Genomic DNA, 27,319 nt, shown 5'->3' on the forward strand with positions numbered 1-27,319 from the left:
GTTTACTCACTGGATAATAGCGACCTTGCATCATGCATCCACACTCGCTGTACGGCACACACTTATCTCCCTCTCTGACGTAACCTTTCTTGCATTGGCAACCGGCGATATCGACATCGGTGCAGGTATCTTCTGATTTCGGCGACTGACAAGTGTTAGGACATCCACTTCCATCTTCCACGTACTCCTCGTTTTCTTGGCACTTTTGAGACTCGGGTAACGCTGGAAACGAGAGGTGACGCAGTCACTGATAGCGATCTGAAATCCTTCTGAATGATTCAATAACAGCGCGTCACCTTCAATAATCAAATAAATGTATACTTACAGCATGAGGTGATATTTCTCCAATCATTCTTCTCTGGCGGCCCATATCCATTTTCTACACATTGCTCCTCAAATTCTTCGAGCGCTGAGCACACAATCTTCTTGAGTGCAGGTCCGTCATTGTTGCAGGCATCAATGAGACATGATGAGAACGGATTGATTCCGTCCGGCTCCTCTGACTTTTTCATCCATTCTACGCATTTCCCGAACGGGTTTTGATCCGAAGTGTCCGACATCAGACCACAAGCTTCAGGTTTGCTATATTTTGCAGTCTGCGTCTTTGTGCAGCTGGAAAACGCCGGTGTTGGACCGCACCTGTGCACGATACATGCAGAGAGATCTAGAACAATAGCAATCCAAACAACTGGTTAATGACGGTCAACTTGAGTTTAGCCATACTTACGCTGATAAAGGATTCTGGGCGTCAACCACACGATAGCTGTCCCCGATCTCTATGTATTTGTCCTTGGCTTTTAAACGAGAAACACTAGTTCCGTTGGCCAGTCGGAAATCGTCCCGCTTTCCGTTGCAGTCTCCACAGATTCCAGTCAACTTTCCGCCGTATTTGCTCCTATCAGCAGTTACCTCCACGGAGTGTTTGCCATCCCAAAGAACTGTCACTCCGCACGAAGCTGACTTAAGCTTAACAAAACGACGTCCAACTGTTGTCAGTAAAATACCACCTTTCTCGAAGCGTGATTTGCTCACATCTATCCCTGTACCATTCACCTTAAACGAAAATGGATTGTGTCGAGTAACGTATACCTCGGGAAGTGTGCGATGCTTCGATATAACTGTATTCATCCCCGTTCGCGGGAAAGTTCTTACCTCAGTTTTTCTGCCTTTGAACAACACCACGTAGCTTCCACCGATCTCGACGTCAACTTGCTTTGTATAGGACACTTTCTTTTTATTGTTTCGCCTTTCATTTGATACCATGATGTTGAAAGCACATGGAGTCTTCTCGGTCGTTTTGGTCAGCGTGTACTTGCAAACGCCCATGAAGTGAATTTTCGACCCGTCGTACGTTTTGTAATGTGGGTCTCCGGATGCACGACACACGCAGGCAGCTGAAGCAAAATGAACACTTTCATTGATTCACTGGCTTGATTTGCATTGTTTGTGGTCATTTTTCTGAGGAATACAATACATTCATAACAACATGAAAAGGAAAAAATAAGATATCATTCCCTCTTTCGGGTAAATTGACACAATCAATCCAAAAGGTATATTCGAAAATCTTCTATTCTGATATCCTCTTTGTGAAGTGCAAGCACAGGCTTTGCTAGTTTTAATGGACAAATAAATTTGGAAACAAATGAGATTACTGTATGAAGCATTCACCAATACCAGTTCAAATCAGTGATGGGGTATTCGTAATCAGCTGTAATCGATTACAGGTTGCTGAGTAATCAGGAGTAATCAGTAATCATCCGTTTTTAGGATTACAAGTAATCGTAATTTAATGGATTTCTCTTTTAAACGGTCCTGTAATCATGATTAATTTCTGATTACTCTAATGATTACAATAATAAAAAAAAAAATACGTCAATTCATTGTTATTACAAATATTAGTTGAATAAGGTTCAATTTTAGATATGGTTTATTTACTGTTATCAAAACACAATTCACATCTATTGCTATGTACCTAATTGTCAAATGTATGCAAAACGGGAACACACTCTATAAGATCATATCCTTAACACAGCAATGATATATACCACCGTGTTCCTAGTCAACCAGTTTATTAATTGTGGTAAAAACCTATTCCAATTTATAGTCTAAGTTCAACACATATCTATACAGTCAATTGTGTGTTTTGTATTTAATCTATATCGGTAAAACTGTGTCTTATTTGATGAATGAATTAATGTCCTTAGCTTTTTTTTTTTAGGAACATGGAGATAGTCAAAATGTTAAATGATGATAAAGTGTACTAAAGAAGCTTGTAAAAATTGATGACTTGATATCAGAATTGATACTTCTGTTCAAAATGCTTTTTTCTTTCCAAAATATTAAATATATAAACTAGGAATTAAAAAAAAACAGAGAAAAAACACACTAAATACATGTACTGGTAAAGTAATCGAAAGTAATCATAAGTAATTATGATAACAAGAAGGAAAAGTAATCTAATGTAATCGATTACTTCTAAAATTGGATGTAATCAGCTTGTAATAAATTACTTTTAAAACCCAAAGTAATTGTAATTTAATTGATTACTTTTAAAAATAATCAACCCCATCCCTGCTTCAAATAAAAATCCACGTTTACAATCCCCGTAGTTAATGTGACTTTCATTCGAAATGCAATAAGATATGAATATAAATACACACGTGTACATTTTAGTTTGTGTGAACATGGAACGATGATTCGACAAACCTGTGCAGCCTGTCTTTGGGTTTCCGCGATAGCCTTTCTTACACCGACATTTGCGGCCTCTCCTTTTCGGAAAGGCATTGGCACCGCATTTCAGGTTGCAGACTACAATGTCAACGATTGCAATCTCTGTCACAAAACCTTTGATGCACTTTAATATCTTAATATGAACAAAGTGTAGCACAAGCAGCGATTTGCTTTTAAGAGATCGAAACAAATCAAAACTTACACTTCTCTTGATAAGTGACTTTGAAAACTCCGCGACATCCCTTGCTTACTTCCACCTGCCACGCTCTCTGCTTCTTTATTAATTTGAAAGACTTGTTCTTCTTGCAAGAACTTGAGCCAGGATTTTGTTTGACAAGTCCAATTTGTACATTTTCTACATCCTGCGGAATATTCGGTTTGCAGGTGGAAGGAACAGCCTTCCCGTTTTTGATTCTGCTGGCACAGGATATTTGCCTTTGCTTTCTTTGGCATTTTTCTACAACTAAAATATAACGCTTTATTGTGAAACATAATTCAATAGTTTTTGCTGTGATCGACTATAAAAGAATCAAAGTGGACTAAACATTGGACACAATGATGTCTCTACAGATCTTAAGCAGTCCTACATGAACGCTGTGGCGTCAGATTCCAATTCGATTGAACTGATTTCAAAATGGTTCTTAATATATCCAAACACTCTTGAATCAAGAACATGCTTTACTTTGTGTTTTGCAGCATATTCGTAAAAGAACAGAATGTCTGCAATCGCATGAGTCGCTGACGACAAAGACTAATTTTTCACCTTTGCTACATTCAAAAATAATTCAGTGGTTTTAAAATATATATTCATGCATATGTATATTCACACATTTCTTTGGAAAAACATACATTTCTTGTTTAAAGAATTGTTCAAACATGTGAAACATTGGTAACATAATGCTGATTATGACACACAGCCATTTGAAAATTAAGGTTATGCAAAATGTGATGCTAAGGAATATGATCCCAAAAGGATGTCTCACCACGTGAATTGAGATTGAGAGGGTTACCTTTCCTCCGACAACTGCCTATTCCTTTGGTGGATTTGCATGTCTCTCCTCTGCCACAACTGTTTCCGACCTTGACAGCTACAGGTGTCCCGCCCACCAACTTGCAGGACATTTTTACATTGCAGTTCTTGGAGAGAATGGAGGTTCCTTGCTGTAATCAGAAATATGATGCAGTCAAAACACAAGTGTCTTTGTGGAGAAAGATAGCAATACAGCCTGATTTTCTTGACAATCGGTGGACTTTGGGTTTACTCACTGGATAATAGCGACCTTGCATCATGCATCCACACTCGCTGTACGGCACACACTTATCTCCCTCTCTGACGTAACCTTTCTTGCATTGGCAACCGGCGATATCGACATCGGTGCAGGTATCTTCTGATTTCGGCGACTGACAAGTGTTAGGACATCCACTTCCATCTTCCACGTACTCCTCGTTTTCTTGGCACTTTTGAGACTCGGGTAACGCTGGAAACGAGAGGTGACGCAGTCACTGATAGCGATCTGAAATCCTTCTGAATGATTCAATAACAGCGCGTCACCTTCAATAATCAAATAAATGTATACTTACAGCATGAGGTGATATTTCTCCAATCATTCTTCTCTGGCGGCGCATATCCATTTTCTACACATTGCTCCTCAAATTCTTCGAGCGCTGAGCACACAATCTTCTTGAGTGCAGGTCCGTCATTGTTGCAGGCATCAATGAGACATGATGAGAACGGATTGATTCCGTCCGGCTCCTCTGACTTTTTCATCCATTCTACGCATTTCCCGAACGGGTTTTGATCCGAAGTGTCCGACATCAGACCACAAGCTTCAGGTTTGCTATATTTTGCAGTCTGCGTCTTTGTGCAGCTGGAAAACGCCGGTGTTGGACCGCACCTGTGCACGATACATGCAGAGAGATCTAGAACAATAGCAATCCAAACAACTGGTTAATGACGGTCAACTTGAGTTTAGCCATACTTACGCTGATAAAGGATTCTGGGCGTCAACCACACGATAGCTGTCCCCGATCTCTCTGTATTTGTCCTTGGCTTTTAAACGAGAAACACTAGTTCCGTTGGCCAGTCGGAAATCGTCCCGCTTTCCGTTGCAGTCTCCACAGATTCCAGTCAACTTTCCGCCGTATTTGCTCCTATCAGCAGTTACCTCCACGGAGTGTTTGCCATCCCAAAGAACTGTCACTCCGCACGAAGCTGACTTAAGCTTAACAAAACGACGTCCAACTGTTGTCAGTAAAATACCACCTTTCTCGAAGCGTGATTTGCTCACATCTATCCCTGTACCATTCACCTTAAACGAAAATGGATTGTGTCGAGTAACGTATACCTCGGGAAGTGTGCGATGCTTCGATATAACTGTATTCATCCCCGTTCGCGGGAAAGTTCTTACCTCAGTTTTTCTGCCTTTGAACAACACCACGTAGCTTCCACTGATCTCGACGTCAACTTGCTTTGTATAGGACACTTTCTTTTTATTGTTTCGCCTTTCATTTGATACCATGATGTTGAAAGCACATGGAGTCTTCTCGGTCGTTTTGGTCAGCGTGTACTTGCAAACGCCCATGAAGTGAATTTTCGACCCGTCGTACGTTTTGTAATGTGGGTCTCCGGATGCACGACACACGCAGGCAGCTGAAGCAAAATGAACACTTTCATTGATTCACTGGCTTGATTTGCATTGTTTGTGGTCATTTTTCTGAGGAATACAATACATTCATAACAACATGAAAAGGAAAAAATAAGATATCATTCCCTCTTTCGGGTAAATTGACACAATCAATCCAAAAGGTATATTCGAAAATCTTCTATTCTGATATCCTCTTTGTGAAGTGCAAGCACAGGCTTTGCTAGTTTTAATGGACAAATAAATTTGGAAACAAATGAGATTACTGTATGAAGCATTCACCAATACCAGTTCAAATCAGTGATGGGGTATTCGTAATCAGCTGTAATCGATTACAGGTTGCTGAGTAATCAGGAGTAATCAGTAATCATCCGTTTTTAGGATTACAAGTAATCGTAATTTAATGGATTTCTCTTTTAAACGGTCCTGTAATCATGATTAATTTCTGATTACTCTAATGATTACAATAATAAAAAAAAAAATACGTCAATTCATTGTTATTACAAATATTAGTTGAATAAGGTTCAATTTTAGATATGGTTTATTTACTGTTATCAAAACACAATTCACATCTATTGCTATGTACCTAATTGTCAAATGTATGCAAAACGGGAACACACTCTATAAGATCATATCCTTAACACAGCAATGATATATACCACCGTGTTCCTAGTCAACCAGTTTATTAATTGTGGTAAAAACCTATTCCAATTTATAGTCTAAGTTCAACACATATCTATACAGTCAATTGTGTGTTTTGTATTTAATCTATATCGGTAAAACTGTGTCTTATTTGATGAATGAATTAATGTCCTTAGCTTTTTTTTTTTTTTAGGAACATGGAGATAGTCAAAATGTTTAATGATGATAAAGTGTACTAAAGAAGCTTGTAAAAATTGATGACTTGATATCAGAATTGATACTTCTGTTCAAAATGCTTTTTTCTTTCCAAAATATTAAATATATAAACTAGGAATTAAAAAAAAACAGAGAAAAAACACACTAAATACATGTACTGGTAAAGTAATCGAAAGTAATCATAAGTAATTATGATAACAAGAAGGAAAAGTAATCTAATGTAATTGATTACTTCTAAAATTGGATGTAATCAGCTTGTAATAAATTACTTTTAAAACCCAAAGTAATTGTAATTTAATTGATTACTTTTAAAAATAATCAACCCCATCCCTGCTTCAAATAAAAATCCACGTTTACAATCCCCGTAGTTAATGCGACTTTCATTCGAAATGCAATAAGATATGAATATAAATACACACGTGTACATTTTAGTTTGTGTGAACATGGAACGATGATTCGACAAACCTGTGCAGCCTGTCTTTGGGTTTCCGCGATAGCCTTTCTTACACCGACATTTGCGGCCTCTCCTTTTCGGAAAGGCATTGGCACCGCATTTCAGGTTGCAGACTACAATGTCAACGATTGCAATCTCTGTCACAAAACCTTTGATGCACTTTAATATCTTAATATGAACAAAGTGTAGCACAAGCAGCGATTTGCTTTTAAGAGATCGAAACAAATCAAAACTTACACTTCTCTTGATAAGTGACTTTGAAAACTCCGCGACATCCCTTGCTTACTTCCACCTGCCACGCTCTCTGCTTCTTTATTAATTTGAAAGACTTGTTCTTCTTGCAAGAACTTGAGCCAGGATTTTGTTTGACAAGTCCAATTTGTACATTTTCTACATCCTGCGGAATATTCGGTTTGCAGGTGGAAGGAACAGCCTTCCCGTTTTTGATTCTGCTGGCACAGGATATTTGCCTTTGCTTTCTTTGGCATTTTTCTACAACTAAAATATAACGCTTTATTGTGAAACATAATTCAATAGTTTTTGCTGTGATCGACTATAAAAGAATCAAAGTGGACTAAACATTGGACACAATGATGTCTCTACAGATCTTAAGCAGTCCTACATGAACGCTGTGGCGTCAGATTCCAATTCGATTGAACTGATTTCAAAATGGTTCTTAATATATCCAAACACTCTTGAATCAAGAACATGCTTTACTTTGTGTTTTGCAGCATATTCGTAAAAGAACAGAATGTCTGCAATCGCATGAGTCGCTGACGACAAAGACTAATTTTTCACCTTTGCTACATTCAAAAATAATTCAGTGGTTTGAAAATATATATTCAAGCATATGTATATTCACACATTTCTTTGGAAAAACATACATTTCTTGTTTAAAGAATTGTTCAAACATGTGAAACATTGGTAACATAATGCTGATTATGACACACAGCCATTTGAAAATTAAGGTTATGCAAAATGTGATGCTCAGGAATATGATCCCAAAAGGATGTCTCACCACGTGAATTGAGATTGAGAGGGTTACCTTTCCTCCGACAACTGCCTATTCCTTTGGTGGATTTGCATGTCTCTCCTTTGCCACAACTGTTTCCGACCTTGACAGCTACAGGTGTCCCGCCCACCAACTTGCAGGACATTTTTACATTGCAGTTCTTGGAGAGAATGGAGGTTCCTTGCTGTAATCAGAAATATGATGCAGTCAAAACACAAGTGTCTTTGTGGAGAAAGATAGCAATACAGCCTGATTTTCTTGACAATCGGTGGACTTTGGGTTTACTCACTGGATAATAGCGACCTTGCATCATGCATCCACACTCGCTGTACGGCACACACTTATCTCCCTCTCTGACGTAACCTTTCTTGCATTGGCAACCGGCGATATCGACATCGGTGCAGGTATCTTCTGATTTCGGCGACTGACAAGTGTTAGGACATCCACTTCCATCTTCCACGTACTCCTCGTTTTCTTGGCACTTTTGAGACTCGGGTAACGCTGGAAACGAGAGGTGACGCAGTCACTGATAGCGATCTGAAATCCTTCTGAATGATTCAATAACAGCGCGTCACCTTCAATAATCAAATAAATGTATACTTACAGCATGAGGTGATATTTCTCCAATCATTCTTCTCTGGCGGCGCATATCCATTTTCTACACATTGCTCCTCAAATTCTTCGAGCGCTGAGCACACAATCTTCTTGAGTGCAGGTCCGTCATTGTTGCAGGCATCAATGAGACATGATGAGAACGGATTGATTCCGTCCGGCTCCTCTGACTTTTTCATCCATTCTACGCATTTCCCGAACGGGTTTTGATCCGAAGTGTCCGACATCAGACCACAAGCTTCAGGTTTGCTATATTTTGCAGTCTGCGTCTTTGTGCAGCTGGAAAACGCCGGTGTTGGACCGCACCTGTGCACGATACATGCAGAGAGATCTAGAACAATAGCAATCCAAACAACTGGTTAATGACGGTCAACTTGAGTTTAGCCATACTTACGCTGATAAAGGATTCTGGGCGTCAACCACACGATAGCTGTCCCCGATCTCTCTGTATTTGTCCTTGGCTTTTAAACGAGAAACACTAGTTCCGTTGGCCAGTCGGAAATCGTCCCGCTTTCCGTTGCAGTCTCCACAGATTCCAGTCAACTTTCCGCCGTATTTGCTCCTATCAGCAGTTACCTCCACGGAGTGTTTGCCATCCCAAAGAACTGTCACTCCGCACGAAGCTGACTTAAGCTTAACAAAACGACGTCCAACTGTTGTCAGTAAAATACCACCTTTCTCGAAGCGTGATTTGCTCACATCTATCCCTGTACCATTCACCTTAAACGAAAATGGATTGTGTCGAGTAACGTATACCTCGGGAAGTGTGCGATGCTTCGATATAACTGTATTCATCCCCGTTCGCGGGAAAGTTCTTACCTCAGTTTTTCTGCCTTTGAACAACACCACGTAGCTTCCACCGATCTCGACGTCAACTTGCTTTGTATAGGACACTTTCTTTTTATTGTTTCGCCTTTCATTTGATACCATGATGTTGAAAGCACATGGAGTCTTCTCGGTCGTTTTGGTCAGCGTGTACTTGCAAACGCCCATGAAGTGAATTTTCGACCCGTCGTACGTTTTGTAATGTGGGTCTCCGGATGCACGACACACGCAGGCAGCTGAAGCAAAATGAACACTTTCATTGATTCACTGGCTTGATTTGCATTGTTTGTGGTCATTTTTCTGAGGAATACAATACATTCATAACAACATGAAAAGGAAAAAATAAGATATCATTCCCTCTTTCGGGTAAATTGACACAATCAATCCAAAAGGTATATTCGAAAATCTTCTATTCTGATATCCTCTTTGTGAAGTGCAAGCACAGGCTTTGCTAGTTTTAATGGACAAATAAATTTGGAAACAAATGAGATTACTGTATGAAGCATTCACCAATACCAGTTCAAATCAGTGATGGGGTATTCGTAATCAGCTGTAATCGATTACATGTTGCTGAGTAATCAGGAGTAATCAGTAATCATCCGTTTTTAGGATTACCAGTAATCGTAATTTAATGGATTTCTCTTTTAAACGGTCCTGTAATCATGATTAATTTCTGATTACTCTAATGATTACAATAATAAAAAAAAAATACGTCAATTCATTGTTATTACAAATATTAGTTGAATAAGGTTCAATTTTAGATATGGTTTATTTACTGTTATCAAAACACAATTCACATCTATTGCTATGTACCTAATTGTCAAATGTATGCAAAACGGGAACACACTCTATAAGATCATATCCTTAACACAGCAATGATATATACCACCGTGTTCCTAGTCAACCAGTTTATTAATTGTGGTAAAAACCTATTCCAATTTATAGTCTAAGTTCAACACATATCTATACAGTCAATTGTGTGTTTTGTATTTAATCTATATCGGTAAAACTGTGTCTTATTTGATGAATGAATTAATGTCCTTAGCTTTTTTTTTTTTTAGGAACATGGAGATAGTCAAAATGTTTAATGATGATAAAGTGTACTAAAGAAGCTTGTAAAAATTGATGACTTGATATCAGAATTGATACTTCTGTTCAAAATGCTTTTTTCTTTCCAAAATATTAAATATATAAACTAGGAATTAAAAAAAAACAGAGAAAAAACTCACTAAATACATGTACTGGTAAAGTAATCGAAAGTAATCATAAGTAATTATGATAACAAGAAGGAAAAGTAATCTAATGTAATTGATTACTTCTAAAATTGGATGTAATCAGCTTGTAATAAATTACTTTTAAAACCCAAAGTAATTGTAATTTAATTGATTACTTTTAAAAATAATCAACCCCATCCCTGCTTCAAATAAAAATCCACGTTTACAACCCCCTTAGTTAATGCGACTTTCATTCGAAATGCAATAAGATATGAATATAAATACACACGTGTACATTTTAGTTTGTGTGAACATGGAACGATGATTCGACAAACCTGTGCAGCCTGTCTTTGGGTTTCCGCGATAGCCTTTCTTACACCTACATTTGCGGCCTCTCCTTTTCGGAAAGGCATTGGCACCGCATTTCAGGTTGCAGACTACAATGTCAACGATTGCAATCTCTGTCACAAAACCTTTGTTGCACTTTAATATCTTAATATGAACAAAGTGTAGCACAAGCAGCGATTTGCTTTTAAGAGATCGAAACAAATCAAAACTTACACTTCTCTTGATAAGTGACTTTGAAAACTCCGCGACATCCCTTGCTTACTTCCACCTGCCACGCTCTCTGCTTCTTTATTAATTTGAAAGACTTGTTCTTCTTGCAAGAACTTGAGCCAGGATTTTGTTTGACAAGTCCAATTTGTACATTTTCTACATCCTGCGGAATATTCGGTTTGCAGGTGGAAGGAACAGCCTTCCCGTTTTTGATTCTGCTGGCACAGGATATTTGCCTTTGCTTTCTTTGGCATTTTTCTACAACTAAAATATAACGCTTTATTGTGAAACATAATTCAATAGTTTTTGCTGTGATCGACTATAAAAGAATCAAAGTGGACTAAACATTGGACACAATGATGTCTCTACAGATCTTAAGCAGTCCTACATGAACGCTGTGGCGTCAGATTCCAATTCGATTGAACTGATTTCAAAATGGTTCTTAATATATCCAAACACTCTTGAATCAAGAACATGCTTTACTTTGTGTTTTGCAGCATATTCGTAAAAGAACAGAATGTCTGCAATCGCATGAGTCGCTGACGACAAAGACTAATTTTTCACCTTTGCTACATTCAAAAATAATTCAGTGGTTTGAAAATATATATTCATGCATATGTATATTCACACATTTCTTTGGAAAAACATACATTTCTTGTTTAAAGAATTGTTCAAACATGTGAAACATTGGTAACATAATGCTGATTATGACACACAGCCATTTGAAAATTAAGGTTATGCAAAATGTGATGCTCAGGAATATGATCCCAAAAGGATGTCTCACCACGTGAATTGAGATTGAGAGGGTTACCTTTCCTCCGACAACTGCCTATTCCTTTGGTGGATTTGCATGTCTCTCCTCTGCCACAACTGTTTCCGACCTTGACAGCTACAGGTGTCCCGCCCACCAACTTGCAGGACATTTTTACATTGCAGTTCTTGGAGAGAATGGAGGTTCCTTGCTGTAATCAGAAATATGATGCAGTCAAAACACAAGTGTCTTTGTGGAGAAAGATAGCAATACAGCCTGATTTTCTTGACAATCGGTGGACTTTGGGTTTACTCACTGGATAATAGCGACCTTGCATCATGCATCCACACTCGCTGTACGGCACACACTTATCTCCCTCTCTGACGTAACCTTTCTTGCATTGGCAACCGGCGATATCGACATCGGTGCAGGTATCTTCTGATTTCGGCGACTGACAAGTGTTAGGACATCCACTTCCATCTTCCACGTACTCCTCGTTTTCTTGGCACTTTTGAGACTCGGGTAACGCTGGAAACGAGAGGTGACGCAGTCACTGATAGCGATCTGAAATCCTTCTGAATGATTCAATAACAGCGCGTCACCTTCAATAATCAAATAAATGTATACTTACAGCATGAGGTGATATTTCTCCAATCATTCTTCTCTGGCGGCGCATATCCATTTTCTACACATTGCTCCTCAAATTCTTCGAGCGCTGAGCACACAATCTTCTTGAGTGCAGGTCCGTCATTGTTGCAGGCATCAATGAGACATGATGAGAACGGATTGATTCCGTCCGGCTCCTCTGACTTTTTCATCCATTCTACGCATTTCCCGAACGGGTTTTGATCCGAAGTGTCCGACATCAGACCACAAGCTTCAGGTTTGCTATATTTTGCAGTCTGCGTCTTTGTGCAGCTGGAAAACGCCGGTGTTGGACCGCACCTGTGCACGATACATGCAGAGAGATCTAGAACAATAGCAATCCAAACAACTGGTTAATGACGGTCAACTTGAGTTTAGCCATACTTACGCTGATAAAGGATTCTGGGCGTCAACCACACGATAGCTGTCCCCGATCTCTCTGTATTTGTCCTTGGCTTTTAAACGAGAAACACTAGTTCCGTTGGCCAGTCGGAAATCGTCCCGCTTTCCGTTGCAGTCTCCACAGATTCCAGTCAACTTTCCGCCGTATTTGCTCCTATCAGCAGTTACCTCCACGGAGTGTTTGCCATCCCAAAGAACTGTCACTCCGCACGAAGCTGACTTAAGCTTAACAAAACGACGTCCAACTGTTGTCAGTAAAATACCACCTTTCTCGAAGCGTGATTTGCTCACATCTATCCCTGTACCATTCACCTTAAACGAAAATGGATTGTGTCGAGTAACGTATACCTCGGGAAGTGTGCGATGCTTCGATATAACTGTATTCATCCCCGTTCGCGGGAAAGTTCTTACCTCAGTTTTTCTGCCTTTGAACAACACCACGTAGCTTCCACCGATCTCGACGTCAACTTGCTTTGTATAGGACACTTTCTTTTTATTGTTTCGCCTTTCATTTGATACCATGATGTTGAAAGCACATGGAGTCTTCTCGGTCGTTTTGGTCAGCGTGTACTTGCAAACGCCCATGAAGTGAATTTTCGACCCGTCGTACGTTTTGTAATGTGGGTCTCCGGATGCACGACACACGCAGGCAGCTGAAGCAAAATGAACACTTTCATTGATTCACTGGCTTGATTTGCATTGTTTGTGGTCATTTTTCTGAGGAATACAATACATTCATAACAACATGAAAAGGAAAAAATAAGATATCATTCCCTCTTTCGGGTAAATTGACACAATCAATCCAAAAGGTATATTCGAAAATCTTCTATTCTGATATCCTCTTTGTGAAGTGCAAGCACAGGCTTTGCTAGTTTTAATGGACAAATAAATTTGGAAACAAATGAGATTACTGTATGAAGCATTCACCAATACCAGTTCAAATCAGTGATGGGGTATTCGTAATCAGCTGTAATCGATTACAGGTTGCTGAGTAATCAGGAGTAATCAGTAATCATCCGTTTTTAGGATTACAAGTAATCGTAATTTAATGGATTTCTCTTTTAAACGGTCCTGTAATCATGATTAATTTCTGATTACTCTAATGATTACAATAATAAAAAAAAAATACGTCAATTCATTGTTATTACAAATATTAGTTGAATAAGGTTCAATTTTAGATATGGTTTATTTACTGTTATCAAAACACAATTCACATCTATTGCTATGTACCTAATTGTCAAATGTATGCAAAACGGGAACACACTCTATAAGATCATATCCTTAACACAGCAATGATATATACCACCGTGTTCCTAGTCAACCAGTTTATTAATTGTGGTAAAAACCTATTCCAATTTATAGTCTAAGTTCAACACATATCTATACAGTCAATTGTGTGTTTTGTATTTAATCTATATCGGTAAAACTGTGTCTTATTTGATGAATGAATTAATGTCCTTAGCTTTTTTTTTTTTAGGAACATGGAGATAGTCAAAATGTTTAATGATGATAAAGTGTACTAAAGAAGCTTGTAAAAATTGATGACTTGATATCAGAATTGATACTTCTGTTCAAAATGCTTTTTTCTTTCCAAAATATTAAATATATAAACTAGGAATTAAAAAAAAACAGAGAAAAAACACACTAAATACATGTACTGGTAAAGTAATCGAAAGTAATCATAAGTAATTATGATAACAAGAAGGAAAAGTAATCTAATGTAATTGATTACTTCTAAAATTGGATGTAATCAGCTTGTAATAAATTACTTTTAAAACCCAAAGTAATTGTAATTTAATTGATTACTTTTAAAAATAATCAACCCCATCCCTGCTTCAAATAAAAATCCACGTTTACAATCCCCGTAGTTAATGCGACTTTCATTCGAAATGCAATAAGATATGAATATAAATACACACGTGTACATTTTAGTTTGTGTGAACATGGAACGATGATTCGACAAACCTGTGCAGCCTGTCTTTGGGTTTCCGCGATAGCCTTTCTTACACCTACATTTGCGGCCTCTCCTTTTCGGAAAGGCATTGGCACCGCATTTCAGGTTGCAGACTACAATGTCAACGATTGCAATCTCTGTCACAAAACCTTTGATGCACTTTAATATCTTAATATGAACAAAGTGTAGCACAAGCAGCGATTTGCTTTTAAGAGATCGAAACAAATCAAAACTTACACTTCTCTTGATAAGTGACTTTGAAAACTCCGCGACATCCCTTGCTTACTTCCACCTGCCACGCTCTCTGCTTCTTTATTAATTTGAAAGACTTGTTCTTCTTGCAAGAACTTGAGCCAGGATTTTGTTTGACAAGTCCAATTTGTACATTTTCTACATCCTGCGGAATATTCGGTTTGCAGGTGGAAGGAACAGCCTTCCCGTTTTTGATTCTGCTGGCACAGGATATTTGCCTTTGCTTTCTTTGGCATTTTTCTACAACTAAAATATAACGCTTTATTGTGAAACATAATTCAATAGTTTTTGCTGTGATCGACTATAAAAGAATCAAAGTGGACTAAACATTGGACACAATGATGTCTCTACAGATCTTAAGCAGTCCTACATGAACGCTGTGGCGTCAGATTCCAATTCGATTGAACTGATTTCAAAATGGTTCTTAATATATCCAAACACTCTTGAATCAAGAACATGCTTTACTTTGTGTTTTGCAGCATATTCGTAAAAGAACAGAATGTCTGCAATCGCATGAGTCGCTGACGACAAAGACTAATTTTTCACCTTTGCTACATTCAAAAATAATTCAGTGGTTTGAAAATATATATTCAAGCATATGTATATTCACACATTTCTTTGGAAAAACATACATTTCTTGTTTAAAGAATTGTTCAAACATGTGAAACATTGGTAACATAATGCTGATTATGACACACAGCCATTTGAAAATTAAGGTTATGCAAAATGTGATGCTCAGGAATATGATCCCAAAAGGATGTCTCACCACGTGAATTGAGATTGAGAGGGTTACCTTTCCTCCGACAACTGCCTATTCCTTTGGTGGATTTGCATGTCTCTCCTTTGCCACAACTGTTTCCGACCTTGACAGCTACAGGTGTCCCGCCCACCAACTTGCAGGACATTTTTACATTGCAGTTCTTGGAGAGAATGGAGGTTCCTTGCTGTAATCAGAAATATGATGCAGTCAAAACACAAGTGTCTTTGTGGAGAAAGATAGCAATACAGCCTGATTTTCTTGACAATCGGTGGACTTTGGGTTTACTCACTGGATAATAGCGACCTTGCATCATGCATCCACACTCGCTGTACGGCACACACTTATCTCCCTCTCTGACGTAACCTTTCTTGCATTGGCAACCGGCGATATCGACATCGGTGCAGGTATCTTCTGATTTCGGCGACTGACAAGTGTTAGGACATCCACTTCCATCTTCCACGTACTCCTCGTTTTCTTGGCACTTTTGAGACTCGGGTAACGCTGGAAACGAGAGGTGACGCAGTCACTGATAGCGATCTGAAATCCTTCTGAATGATTCAATAACAGCGCGTCACCTTCAATAATCAAATAAATGTATACTTACAGCATGAGGTGATATTTCTCCAATCATTCTTCTCTGGCGGCGCATATCCATTTTCTACACATTGCTCCTCAAATTCTTCGAGCGCTGAGCACACAATCTTCTTGAGTGCAGGTCCGTCATTGTTGCAGGCATCAATGAGACATGATGAGAACGGATTGATTCCGTCCGGCTCCTCTGACTTTTTCATCCATTCTACGCATTTCCCGAACGGGTTTTGATCCGAAGTGTCCGACATCAGACCACAAGCTTCAGGTTTGCTATATTTTGCAGTCTGCGTCTTTGTGCAGCTGGAAAACGCCGGTGTTGGACCGCACCTGTGCACGATACATGCAGAGAGATCTAGAACAATAGCAATCCAAACAACTGGTTAATGACGGTCAACTTGAGTTTAGCCATACTTACGCTGATAAAGGATTCTGGGCGTCAACCACACGATAGCTGTCCCCGATCTCTCTGTATTTGTCCTTGGCTTTTAAACGAGAAACACTAGTTCCGTTGGCCAGTCGGAAATCGTCCCGCTTTCCGTTGCAGTCTCCACAGATTCCAGTCAACTTTCCGCCGTATTTGCTCCTATCAGCAGTTACCTCCACGGAGTGTTTGCCATCCCAAAGAACTGTCACTCCGCACGAAGCTGACTTAAGCTTAACAAAACGACGTCCAACTGTTGTCAGTAAAATACCACCTTTCTCGAAGCGTGATTTGCTCACATCTATCCCTGTACCATTCACCTTAAACGAAAATGGATTGTGTCGAGTAACGTATACCTCGGGAAGTGTGCGATGCTTCGATATAACTGTATTCATCCCCGTTCGCGGGAAAGTTCTTACCTCAGTTTTTCTGCCTTTGAACAACACCACGTAGCTTCCACCGATCTCGACGTCAACTTGCTTTGTATAGGACACTTTCTTTTTATTGTTTCGCCTTTCATTTGATACCATGATGTTGAAAGCACATGGAGTCTTCTCGGTCGTTTTGGTCAGCGTGTACTTGCAAACGCCCATGAAGTGAATTTTCGACCCGTCGTACGTTTTGTAATGTGGGTCTCCGGATGCACGACACACGCAGGCAGCTGAAGCAAAATGAACACTTTCATTGATTCACTGGCTTGATTTGCATTGTTTGTGGTCATTTTTCTGAGGAATACAATACATTCATAACAACATGAAAAGGAAAAAATAAGATATCATTCCCTCTTTCGGGTAAATTGACACAATCAATCCAAAAGGTATATTCGAAAATCTTCTATTCTGATATCCTCTTTGTGAAGTGCAAGCACAGGCTTTGCTAGTTTTAATGGACAAATAAATTTGGAAACAAATGAGATTACTGTATGAAGCATTCACCAATACCAGTTCAAATCAGTGATGGGGTATTCGTAATCAGCTGTAATCGATTACATGTTGCTGAGTAATCAGGAGTAATCAGTAATCATCCGTTTTTAGGATTACCAGTAATCGTAATTTAATGGATTTCTCTTTTAAACGGTCCTGTAATCATGATTAATTTCTGATTACTCTAATGATTACAATAATAAAAAAAAAATACGTCAATTCATTGTTATTACAAATATTAGTTGAATAAGGTTCAATTTTAGATATGGTTTATTTACTGTTATCAAAACACAATTCACATCTATTGCTATGTACCTAATTGTCAAATGTATGCAAAACGGGAACACACTCTATAAGATCATATCCTTAACACAGCAATGATATATACCACCGTGTTCCTAGTCAACCAGTTTATTAATTGTGGTAAAAACCTATTCCAATTTATAGTCTAAGTTCAACACATATCTATACAGTCAATTGTGTGTTTTGTATTTAATCTATATCGGTAAAACTGTGTCTTATTTGATGAATGAATTAATGTCCTTAGCTTTTTTTTTTTTTAGGAACATGGAGATAGTCAAAATGTTTAATGATGATAAAGTGTACTAAAGAAGCTTGTAAAAATTGATGACTTGATATCAGAATTGATACTTCTGTTCAAAATGCTTTTTTCTTTCCAAAATATTAAATATATAAACTAGGAATTAAAAAAAAACAGAGAAAAAACTCACTAAATACATGTACTGGTAAAGTAATCGAAAGTAATCATAAGTAATTATGATAACAAGAAGGAAAAGTAATCTAATGTAATTGATTACTTCTAAAATTGGATGTAATCAGCTTGTAATAAATTACTTTTAAAACCCAAAGTAATTGTAATTTAATTGATTACTTTTAAAAATAATCAACCCCATCCCTGCTTCAAATAAAAATCCACGTTTACAACCCCCTTAGTTAATGCGACTTTCATTCGAAATGCAATAAGATATGAATATAAATACACACGTGTACATTTTAGTTTGTGTGAACATGGAACGATGATTCGACAAACCTGTGCAGCCTGTCTTTGGGTTTCCGCGATAGCCTTTCTTACACCTACATTTGCGGCCTCTCCTTTTCGGAAAGGCATTGGCACCGCATTTCAGGTTGCAGACTACAATGTCAACGATTGCAATCTCTGTCACAAAACCTTTGTTGCACTTTAATATCTTAATATGAACAAAGTGTAGCACAAGCAGCGATTTGCTTTTAAGAGATCGAAACAAATCAAAACTTACACTTCTCTTGATAAGTGACTTTGAAAACTCCGCGACATCCCTTGCTTACTTCCACCTGCCACGCTCTCTGCTTCTTTATTAATTTGAAAGACTTGTTCTTCTTGCAAGAACTTGAGCCAGGATTTTGTTTGACAAGTCCAATTTGTACATTTTCTACATCCTGCGGAATATTCGGTTTGCAGGTGGAAGGAACAGCCTTCCCGTTTTTGATTCTGCTGGCACAGGATATTTGCCTTTGCTTTCTTTGGCATTTTTCTACAACTAAAATATAACGCTTTATTGTGAAACATAATTCAATAGTTTTTGCTGTGATCGACTATAAAAGAATCAAAGTGGACTAAACATTGGACACAATGATGTCTCTACAGATCTTAAGCAGTCCTACATGAACGCTGTGGCGTCAGATTCCAATTCGATTGAACTGATTTCAAAATGGTTCTTAATATATCCAAACACTCTTGAATCAAGAACATGCTTTACTTTGTGTTTTGCAGCATATTCGTAAAAGAACAGAATGTCTGCAATCGCATGAGTCGCTGACGACAAAGACTAATTTTTCACCTTTGCTACATTCAAAAATAATTCAGTGGTTTGAAAATATATATTCATGCATATGTATATTCACACATTTCTTTGGAAAAACATACATTTCTTGTTTAAAGAATTGTTCAAACATGTGAAACATTGGTAACATAATGCTGATTATGACACACAGCCATTTGAAAATTAAGGTTATGCAAAATGTGATGCTCAGGAATATGATCCCAAAAGGATGTCTCACCACGTGAATTGAGATTGAGAGGGTTACCTTTCCTCCGACAACTGCCTATTCCTTTGGTGGATTTGCATGTCTCTCCTCTGCCACAACTGTTTCCGACCTTGACAGCTACAGGTGTCCCGCCCACCAACTTGCAGGACATTTTTACATTGCAGTTCTTGGAGAGAATGGAGGTTCCTTGCTGTAATCAGAAATATGATGCAGTCAAAACACAAGTGTCTTTGTGGAGAAAGATAGCAATACAGCCTGATTTTCTTGACAATCGGTGGACTTTGGGTTTACTCACTGGATAATAGCGACCTTGCATCATGCATCCACACTCGCTGTACGGCACACACTTATCTCCCTCTCTGACGTAACCTTTCTTGCATTGGCAACCGGCGATATCGACATCGGTGCAGGTATCTTCTGATTTCGGCGACTGACAAGTGTTAGGACATCCACTTCCATCTTCCACGTACTCCTCGTTTTCTTGGCACTTTTGAGACTCGGGTAACGCTGGAAACGAGAGGTGACGCAGTCACTGATAGCGATCTGAAATCCTTCTGAATGATTCAATAACAGCGCGTCACCTTCAATAATCAAATAAATGTATACTTACAGCATGAGGTGATATTTCTCCAATCATTCTTCTCTGGCGGCGCATATCCATTTTCTACACATTGCTCCTCAAATTCTTCGAGCGCTGAGCACACAATCTTCTTGAGTGCAGGTCCGTCATTGTTGCAGGCATCAATGAGACATGATGAGAACGGATTGATTCCGTCCGGCTCCTCTGACTTTTTCATCCATTCTACGCATTTCCCGAACGGGTTTTGATCCGAAGTGTCCGACATCAGACCACAAGCTTCAGGTTTGCTATATTTTGCAGTCTGCGTCTTTGTGCAGCTGGAAAACGCCGGTGTTGGACCGCACCTGTGCACGATACATGCAGAGAGATCTAGAACAATAGCAATCCAAACAACTGGTTAATGACGGTCAACTTGAGTTTAGCCATACTTACGCTGATAAAGGATTCTGGGCGTCAACCACACGATAGCTGTCCCCGATCTCTCTGTATTTGTCCTTGGCTTTTAAACGAGAAACACTAGTTCCGTTGGCCAGTCGGAAATCGTCCCGCTTTCCGTTGCAGTCTCCACAGATTCCAGTCAACTTTCCGCCGTATTTGCTCCTATCAGCAGTTACCTCCACGGAGTGTTTGCCATCCCAAAGAACTGTCACTCCGCACGAAGCTGACTTAAGCTTAACAAAACGACGTCCAACTGTTGTCAGTAAAATACCACCTTTCTCGAAGCGTGATTTGCTCACATCTATCCCTGTACCATTCACCTTAAACGAAAATGGATTGTGTCGAGTAACGTATACCTCGGGAAGTGTGCGATGCTTCGATATAACTGTATTCATCCCCGTTCGCGGGAAAGTTCTTACCTCAGTTTTTCTGCCTTTGAACAACACCACGTAGCTTCCACCGATCTCGACGTCAACTTGCTTTGTATAGGACACTTTCTTTTTATTGTTTCGCCTTTCATTTGATACCATGATGTTGAAAGCACATGGAGTCTTCTCGGTCGTTTTGGTCAGCGTGTACTTGCAAACGCCCATGAAGTGAATTTTCGACCCGTCGTACGTTTTGTAATGTGGGTCTCCGGATGCACGACACACGCAGGCAGCTGAAGCAAAATGAACACTTTCATTGATTCACTGGCTTGATTTGCATTGTTTGTGGTCATTTTTCTGAGGAATACAATACATTCATAACAACATGAAAAGGAAAAAATAAGATATCATTCCCTCTTTCGGGTAAATTGACACAATCAATCCAAAAGGTATATTCGAAAATCTTCTATTCTGATATCCTCTTTGTGAAGTGCAAGCACAGGCTTTGCTAGTTTTAATGGACAAATAAATTTGGAAACAAATGAGATTACTGTATGAAGCATTCACCAATACCAGTTCAAATCAGTGATGGGGTATTCGTAATCAGCTGTAATCGATTACAGGTTGCTGAGTAATCAGGAGTAATCAGTAATCATCCGTTTTTAGGATTACAAGTAATCGTAATTTAATGGATTTCTCTTTTAAACGGTCCTGTAATCATGATTAATTTCTGATTACTCTAATGATTACAATAATAAAAAAAAAATACGTCAATTCATTGTTATTACAAATATTAGTTGAATAAGGTTCAATTTTAGATATGGTTTATTTACTGTTATCAAAACACAATTCACATCTATTGCTATGTACCTAATTGTCAAATGTATGCAAAACGGGAACACACTCTATAAGATCATATCCTTAACACAGCAATGATATATACCACCGTGTTCCTAGTCAACCAGTTTATTAATTGTGGTAAAAACCTATTCCAATTTATAGTCTAAGTTCAACACATATCTATACAGTCAATTGTGTGTTTTGTATTTAATCTATATCGGTAAAACTGTGTCTTATTTGATGAATGAATTAATGTCCTTAGCTTTTTTTTTTTTAGGAACATGGAGATAGTCAAAATGTTTAATGATGATAAAGTGTACTAAAGAAGCTTGTAAAAATTGATGACTTGATATCAGAATTGATACTTCTGTTCAAAATGCTTTTTTCTTTCCAAAATATTAAATATATAAACTAGGAATTAAAAAAAAACAGAGAAAAAACACACTAAATACATGTACTGGTAAAGTAATCGAAAGTAATCATAAGTAATTATGATAACAAGAAGGAAAAGTAATCTAATGTAATTGATTACTTCTAAAATTGGATGTAATCAGCTTGTAATAAATTACTTTTAAAACCCAAAGTAATTGTAATTTAATTGATTACTTTTAAAAATAATCAACCCCATCCCTGCTTCAAATAAAAATCCACGTTTACAATCCCCGTAGTTAATGCGACTTTCATTCGAAATGCAATAAGATATGAATATAAATACACACGTGTACATTTTAGTGTGTGTGAACATGGAACGATGATTCGACAAACCTGTGCAGCCTGTCTTTGGGTTTCCGCGATAGCCTTTCTTACACCTACATTTGCGGCCTCTCCTTTTCGGAAAGGCATTGGCACCGCATTTCAGGTTGCAGACTACAATGTCAACGATTGCAATCTCTGTCACAAAACCTTTGATGCACTTTAATATCTTAATATGAACAAAGTGTAGCACAAGCAGCGATTTGCTTTTAAGAGATCGAAACAAATCAAAACTTACACTTCTCTTGATAAGTGACTTTGAAAACTCCGCGACATCCCTTGCTTACTTCCACCTGCCACGCTCTCTGCTTCTTTATTAATTTGAAAGACTTGTTCTTCTTGCAAGAACTTGAGCCAGGATTTTGTTTGACAAGTCCAATTTGTACATTTTCTACATCCTGCGGAATATTCGGTTTGCAGGTGGAAGGAACAGCCTTCCCGTTTTTGATTCTGCTGGCACAGGATATTTGCCTTTGCTTTCTTTGGCATTTTTCTACAACTAAAATATAACGCTTTATTGTGAAACATAATTCAATAGTTTTTGCTGTGATCGACTATAAAAGAATCAAAGTGGACTAAACATTGGACACAATGATGTCTCTACAGATCTTAAGCAGTCCTACATGAACGCTGTGGCGTCAGATTCCAATTCGATTGAACTGATTTCAAAATGGTTCTTAATATATCCAAACACTCTTGAATCAAGAACATGCTTTACTTTGTGTTTTGCAGCATATTCGTAAAAGAACAGAATGTCTGCAATCGCATGAGTCGCTGACGACAAAGACTAATTTTTCACCTTTGCTACATTCAAAAATAATTCAGTGGTTTGAAAATATATATTCATGCATATGTATATTCACACATTTCTTTGGAAAAACATACTTTTCTTGTTTAAAGAATTGTTCAAACATGTGAAACATTGGTAACATAATGCTGATTATGACACACAGCCATTTGAAAATTAAGGTTATGCAAAATGTGATGCTCAGGAATATGATCCCAAAAGGATGTCTCACCACGTGAATTGAGATTGAGAGGGTTACCTTTCCTCCGACAACTGCCTATTCCTTTGGTGGATTTGCATGTCTCTCCTCTGCCACAACTGTTTCCGACCTTGACAGCTACAGGTGTCCCGCCCACCAACTTGCAGGACATTTTTACATTGCAGTTCTTGGAGAGAATGGAGGTTCCTTGCTGTAATCAGAAATATGATGCAGTCAAAACACAAGTGTCTTTGTGGAGAAAGATAGCAATACAGCCTGATTTTCTTGACAATCGGTGGACCTTGGGTTTACTCACTGGATAATAGCGACCTTGCATCATGCATCCACACTCGCTGTACGACACACACTTATCTCCCTCTCTGACGTAACCTTTCTTGCATTGGCAACCGGCGATATCGACATCGGTGCAGGTATCTTCTGATTTCGGCGACTGACAAGTGTTAGGACATCCACTTCCATCTTCCACGTACTCCTCGTTTTCTTGGCACTTTTGAGACTCGGGTAACGCTGGAAACGAGAGGTGACGCAGTCACTGATAGCGATCTGAAATCCTTCTGAATGATTCAAAAACAGCGCGCACCTTCAATAATCAAATAAATGTATACTTACAGCATGAGGTGATATTTCTCCAATCATTCTTCTCTGGCGGCGCATATCCATTTTCTACACATTGCTCCTCAAATTCTTCGAGCGCTGAGCACATAATCTTCTTGAGTGCAGGTCCGTCATTGTTGCAGGCATCAATGAGACATGATGAGAACGGATTGATTCCGTCCGGCTCCTCTGACTTTTTCATCCATTCTACGCATTTCCCGAACGGGTTTTGATCCGAAGTGTCCGACATCAGACCACAAGCTTCAGTTTTACTATATTTTGCAGTCTGCGTCTTTGTGCAGCTGGAAAACGCCGGTGTTGGACCGCACCTGTGCACGATACATGCAGAGAGATCTAGAACAATAGCAATCCAAACAACTGGTTAATGACGGTCAACTTGAGTTTAGCCATACTTACGCTGATAAAGGATTCTGGGCGTCAACCACACGATAGCTGTCCCCGATCTCTCTGTATTTGTCCTTGGCTTTTAAACGAGAAACACTAGTTCCGTTGGCCAGTCGGAAATCGTCCCGCTTTCCGTTGCAGTCTCCACAGATTCCAGTCAACTTTCCGCCGTATTTGCTCCTATCAGCAGTTACCTCCACGGAGTGTTTGCCATCCCAAAGAACTGTCACTCCGCACGAAGCTGACTTAAGCTTAACAAAACGACGTCCAACTGTTGTCAGTAAAATACCACCTTTCTCGAAGCGTGATTTGCTCACATCTATCCCTGTACCATTCACCTTAAACGAAAATGGATTGTGTCGAGTAACGTATACCTCGGGAAGTGTGCGATGCTCCGATATAACTGTATTCATCCCCGTTCGCGGGAAAGTTCTTACCTCAGTTTTTCTGCCTTTGAACAACACCACGTAGCTTCCACCGATCTCGACGTCAACTTGCTTTGTATAGGACACTTTCTTTTTATTGTTTCGCCTTTCATTTGATACCATGATGTTGAAAGCACATGGAGTCTTCTCGGTCGTTTTGGTCAGCGTGTACTTGCAAACGCCCATGAAGTGAATTTTCGACCCGTCGTACGTTTTGTAATGTGGGTCTCCGGATGCACGACACACGCAGGCAGCTGAAGCAAAATGAACACTTTCATTGATTCACTGGCTTGATTTGCATTGTTTGTGGTCATTTTTCTGAGGAATACAATACATTCATAACAACATGAAAAGGAAAAAAATAAAATATCATTCCCTCTTTCGGGTAAATTGACACAATCAATCCAAAAGGTATATTCGAAAATCTTCTATTCTGATATCCTCTTTGTGAAGTGCAAGCACAGGCTTTGCTAGTTTTAATGGACAAATAAATTTGGAAACAAATGAGATTACTGTATGAAGCATTCACCGATACCAGTTCAAATCAGTGATGGGGTATATTCGTAATCAGCTGTAATCGATTACAGGTTGCTGAGTAATCAGGAGTAATCAGTAATCATCCGTTTTTAGGATTACAAGTAATCGTAATTTAATGGATTTCTCTTTTAAACGGTCCTGTAATCATGATTAATTTCTGATTACTCTAATGATTACAATAATAAAAAAAATACGTCAATTCATTGTTATTACAAATATTAGTTGAATAAGGTTCAATTTTAGATATGGTTTATTTACTGTTATCAAAACACAATTCACATCTATTGCTTTGTACCTAATTGTCAAATGTAGGCAAAACGGGAACACACTCTATAAGATCATATCCTTAACACAGCAATGATATATACCCCCGTGTTCCTAGTCAACCAGTTTATCTATTGTGGTAAAAACCTATTCCAATTTATAGTCTAAGTTCAACATATATCTATACAGTCAATTGTGTGTTTTGTATTTAATCTATATCGGTAAAACTGTGTCTTATTTGATGAATGAATTAATGTCCTTAGCTTTTTTTTAGGAACATGGAGATAGTCAAAATGTTTAATGATGATAAAGTGTACTAAAGAAGCTTGTAAAAATTGATGACTTGATATCAGAATTGATACTTCTGTTCAAAATGCTTTTTTCTTTCCAAAATATTAAATATATAAACTAGGAATTAAAAAAAAACAGAGAAAAAACACACTAAATACATGTACTGGTAAAGTAATCGAAAGTAATCATAAGTAATTATGATAACAAGAAGGAAAAGTAATCTAATGTAATTGATTACTTCTAAAATTGGATGTAATCAGCTTGTAATAAATTACTTTTAAAACCCAAAGTAATTGTAATTTAATTGATTACTTTTAAAAATAATCAACCCCATCCCTGCTTCAAATAAAAATCCACGTTTACAATCCCCGTAGTTAATGCGACTTTCATTCGAAATGCAATAAGATATGAATATAAATACACACGTGTACATTTTAGTTTGTGTGAACATGGAACGATGATTCGACAAACCTGTGCAGCCTGTCTTTGGGTTTCCGCGATAGCCTTTCTTACACCTACATTTGCGGCCTCTCCTTTTCGGAAAGGCATTGGCACCGCATTTCAGGTTGCAGACTACAATGTCAACGATTGCAATCTCTGTCACAAAACCTTTGATGCACTTTAATATCTTAATATGAACAAAGTGTAGCACAAGCAGCGATTTGCTTTTAAGAGATCGAAACAAATCAAAACTTACACTTCTCTTGATAAGTGACTTTGAAAACTCCGCGACATCCCTTGCTTACTTCCACCTGCCACGCTCTCTGCTTCTTTATTAATTTGAAAGACTTGTTCTTCTTGCAAGAACTTGAGCCAGGATTTTGTTTGACAAGTCCAATTTGTACATTTTCTACATCCTGCGGAATATTCGGTTTGCAGGTGGAAGGAACAGCCTTCCCGTTTTTGATTCTGCTGGCACAGGATATTTGCCTTTGCTTTCTTTGGCATTTTTCTACAACTAAAATATAACGCTTTATTGTGAAACATAATTCAATAGTTTTTGCTGTGATCGACTATAAAAGAATCAAAGTGGACTAAACATTGGACACAATGATGTCTCTACAGATCTTAAGCAGTCCTACATGAACGCTGTGGCGTCAGATTCCAATTCGATTGAACTGATTTCAAAATGGTTCTTAATATATCCAAACACTCTTGAATCAAGAA

At 38.4% G+C, this 27,319-nt stretch overlaps 1 protein-coding gene across 1 annotated transcript in view; it reads right to left on the reverse strand.

The window, feature by feature from the left end:
* Window positions 1-27,319, reverse strand: part of LOC128175697 (IgGFc-binding protein-like) — a 55,265-nt gene that overhangs the window by 296 nt on the left and 27,650 nt on the right. The window contains exons 46-88 of the mRNA XM_052841518.1: window positions 26,624-26,725; window positions 25,073-25,314; window positions 24,648-24,973; window positions 24,246-24,559; window positions 23,932-24,143; window positions 23,676-23,826; window positions 22,642-22,743; window positions 21,088-21,329; window positions 20,663-20,988; window positions 20,261-20,574; window positions 19,946-20,157; window positions 19,690-19,840; window positions 18,882-19,142; window positions 18,656-18,757; window positions 17,101-17,342; window positions 16,676-17,001; window positions 16,274-16,587; window positions 15,959-16,170; window positions 15,703-15,853; window positions 14,669-14,770; window positions 13,115-13,356; window positions 12,690-13,015; window positions 12,288-12,601; window positions 11,973-12,184; window positions 11,717-11,867; window positions 10,683-10,784; window positions 9,128-9,369; window positions 8,703-9,028; window positions 8,301-8,614; window positions 7,986-8,197; window positions 7,730-7,880; window positions 6,922-7,182; window positions 6,696-6,797; window positions 5,139-5,380; window positions 4,714-5,039; window positions 4,312-4,625; window positions 3,997-4,208; window positions 3,741-3,891; window positions 2,707-2,808; window positions 1,153-1,394; window positions 728-1,053; window positions 326-639; window positions 11-222 (exon numbers count right to left, since the gene is read on the reverse strand). Coding sequence (XP_052697478.1) covers window positions 11-222; window positions 326-639; window positions 728-1,053; window positions 1,153-1,394; window positions 2,707-2,808; window positions 3,741-3,891; window positions 3,997-4,208; window positions 4,312-4,625; window positions 4,714-5,039; window positions 5,139-5,380; window positions 6,696-6,797; window positions 6,922-7,182; window positions 7,730-7,880; window positions 7,986-8,197; window positions 8,301-8,614; window positions 8,703-9,028; window positions 9,128-9,369; window positions 10,683-10,784; window positions 11,717-11,867; window positions 11,973-12,184; window positions 12,288-12,601; window positions 12,690-13,015; window positions 13,115-13,356; window positions 14,669-14,770; window positions 15,703-15,853; window positions 15,959-16,170; window positions 16,274-16,587; window positions 16,676-17,001; window positions 17,101-17,342; window positions 18,656-18,757; window positions 18,882-19,142; window positions 19,690-19,840; window positions 19,946-20,157; window positions 20,261-20,574; window positions 20,663-20,988; window positions 21,088-21,329; window positions 22,642-22,743; window positions 23,676-23,826; window positions 23,932-24,143; window positions 24,246-24,559; window positions 24,648-24,973; window positions 25,073-25,314; window positions 26,624-26,725 — 9,800 coding nt within the window. The remainder of the gene's footprint in view (window positions 1-10; window positions 223-325; window positions 640-727; window positions 1,054-1,152; window positions 1,395-2,706; window positions 2,809-3,740; window positions 3,892-3,996; window positions 4,209-4,311; window positions 4,626-4,713; window positions 5,040-5,138; window positions 5,381-6,695; window positions 6,798-6,921; window positions 7,183-7,729; window positions 7,881-7,985; window positions 8,198-8,300; window positions 8,615-8,702; window positions 9,029-9,127; window positions 9,370-10,682; window positions 10,785-11,716; window positions 11,868-11,972; window positions 12,185-12,287; window positions 12,602-12,689; window positions 13,016-13,114; window positions 13,357-14,668; window positions 14,771-15,702; window positions 15,854-15,958; window positions 16,171-16,273; window positions 16,588-16,675; window positions 17,002-17,100; window positions 17,343-18,655; window positions 18,758-18,881; window positions 19,143-19,689; window positions 19,841-19,945; window positions 20,158-20,260; window positions 20,575-20,662; window positions 20,989-21,087; window positions 21,330-22,641; window positions 22,744-23,675; window positions 23,827-23,931; window positions 24,144-24,245; window positions 24,560-24,647; window positions 24,974-25,072; window positions 25,315-26,623; window positions 26,726-27,319) is intronic.

Source organism: Crassostrea angulata, chromosome 3 (genome assembly GCF_025612915.1).
Source record: "Crassostrea angulata isolate pt1a10 chromosome 3, ASM2561291v2, whole genome shotgun sequence".
Lineage (NCBI taxonomy): Eukaryota > Metazoa > Mollusca > Bivalvia > Ostreida > Ostreidae > Magallana > Magallana angulata.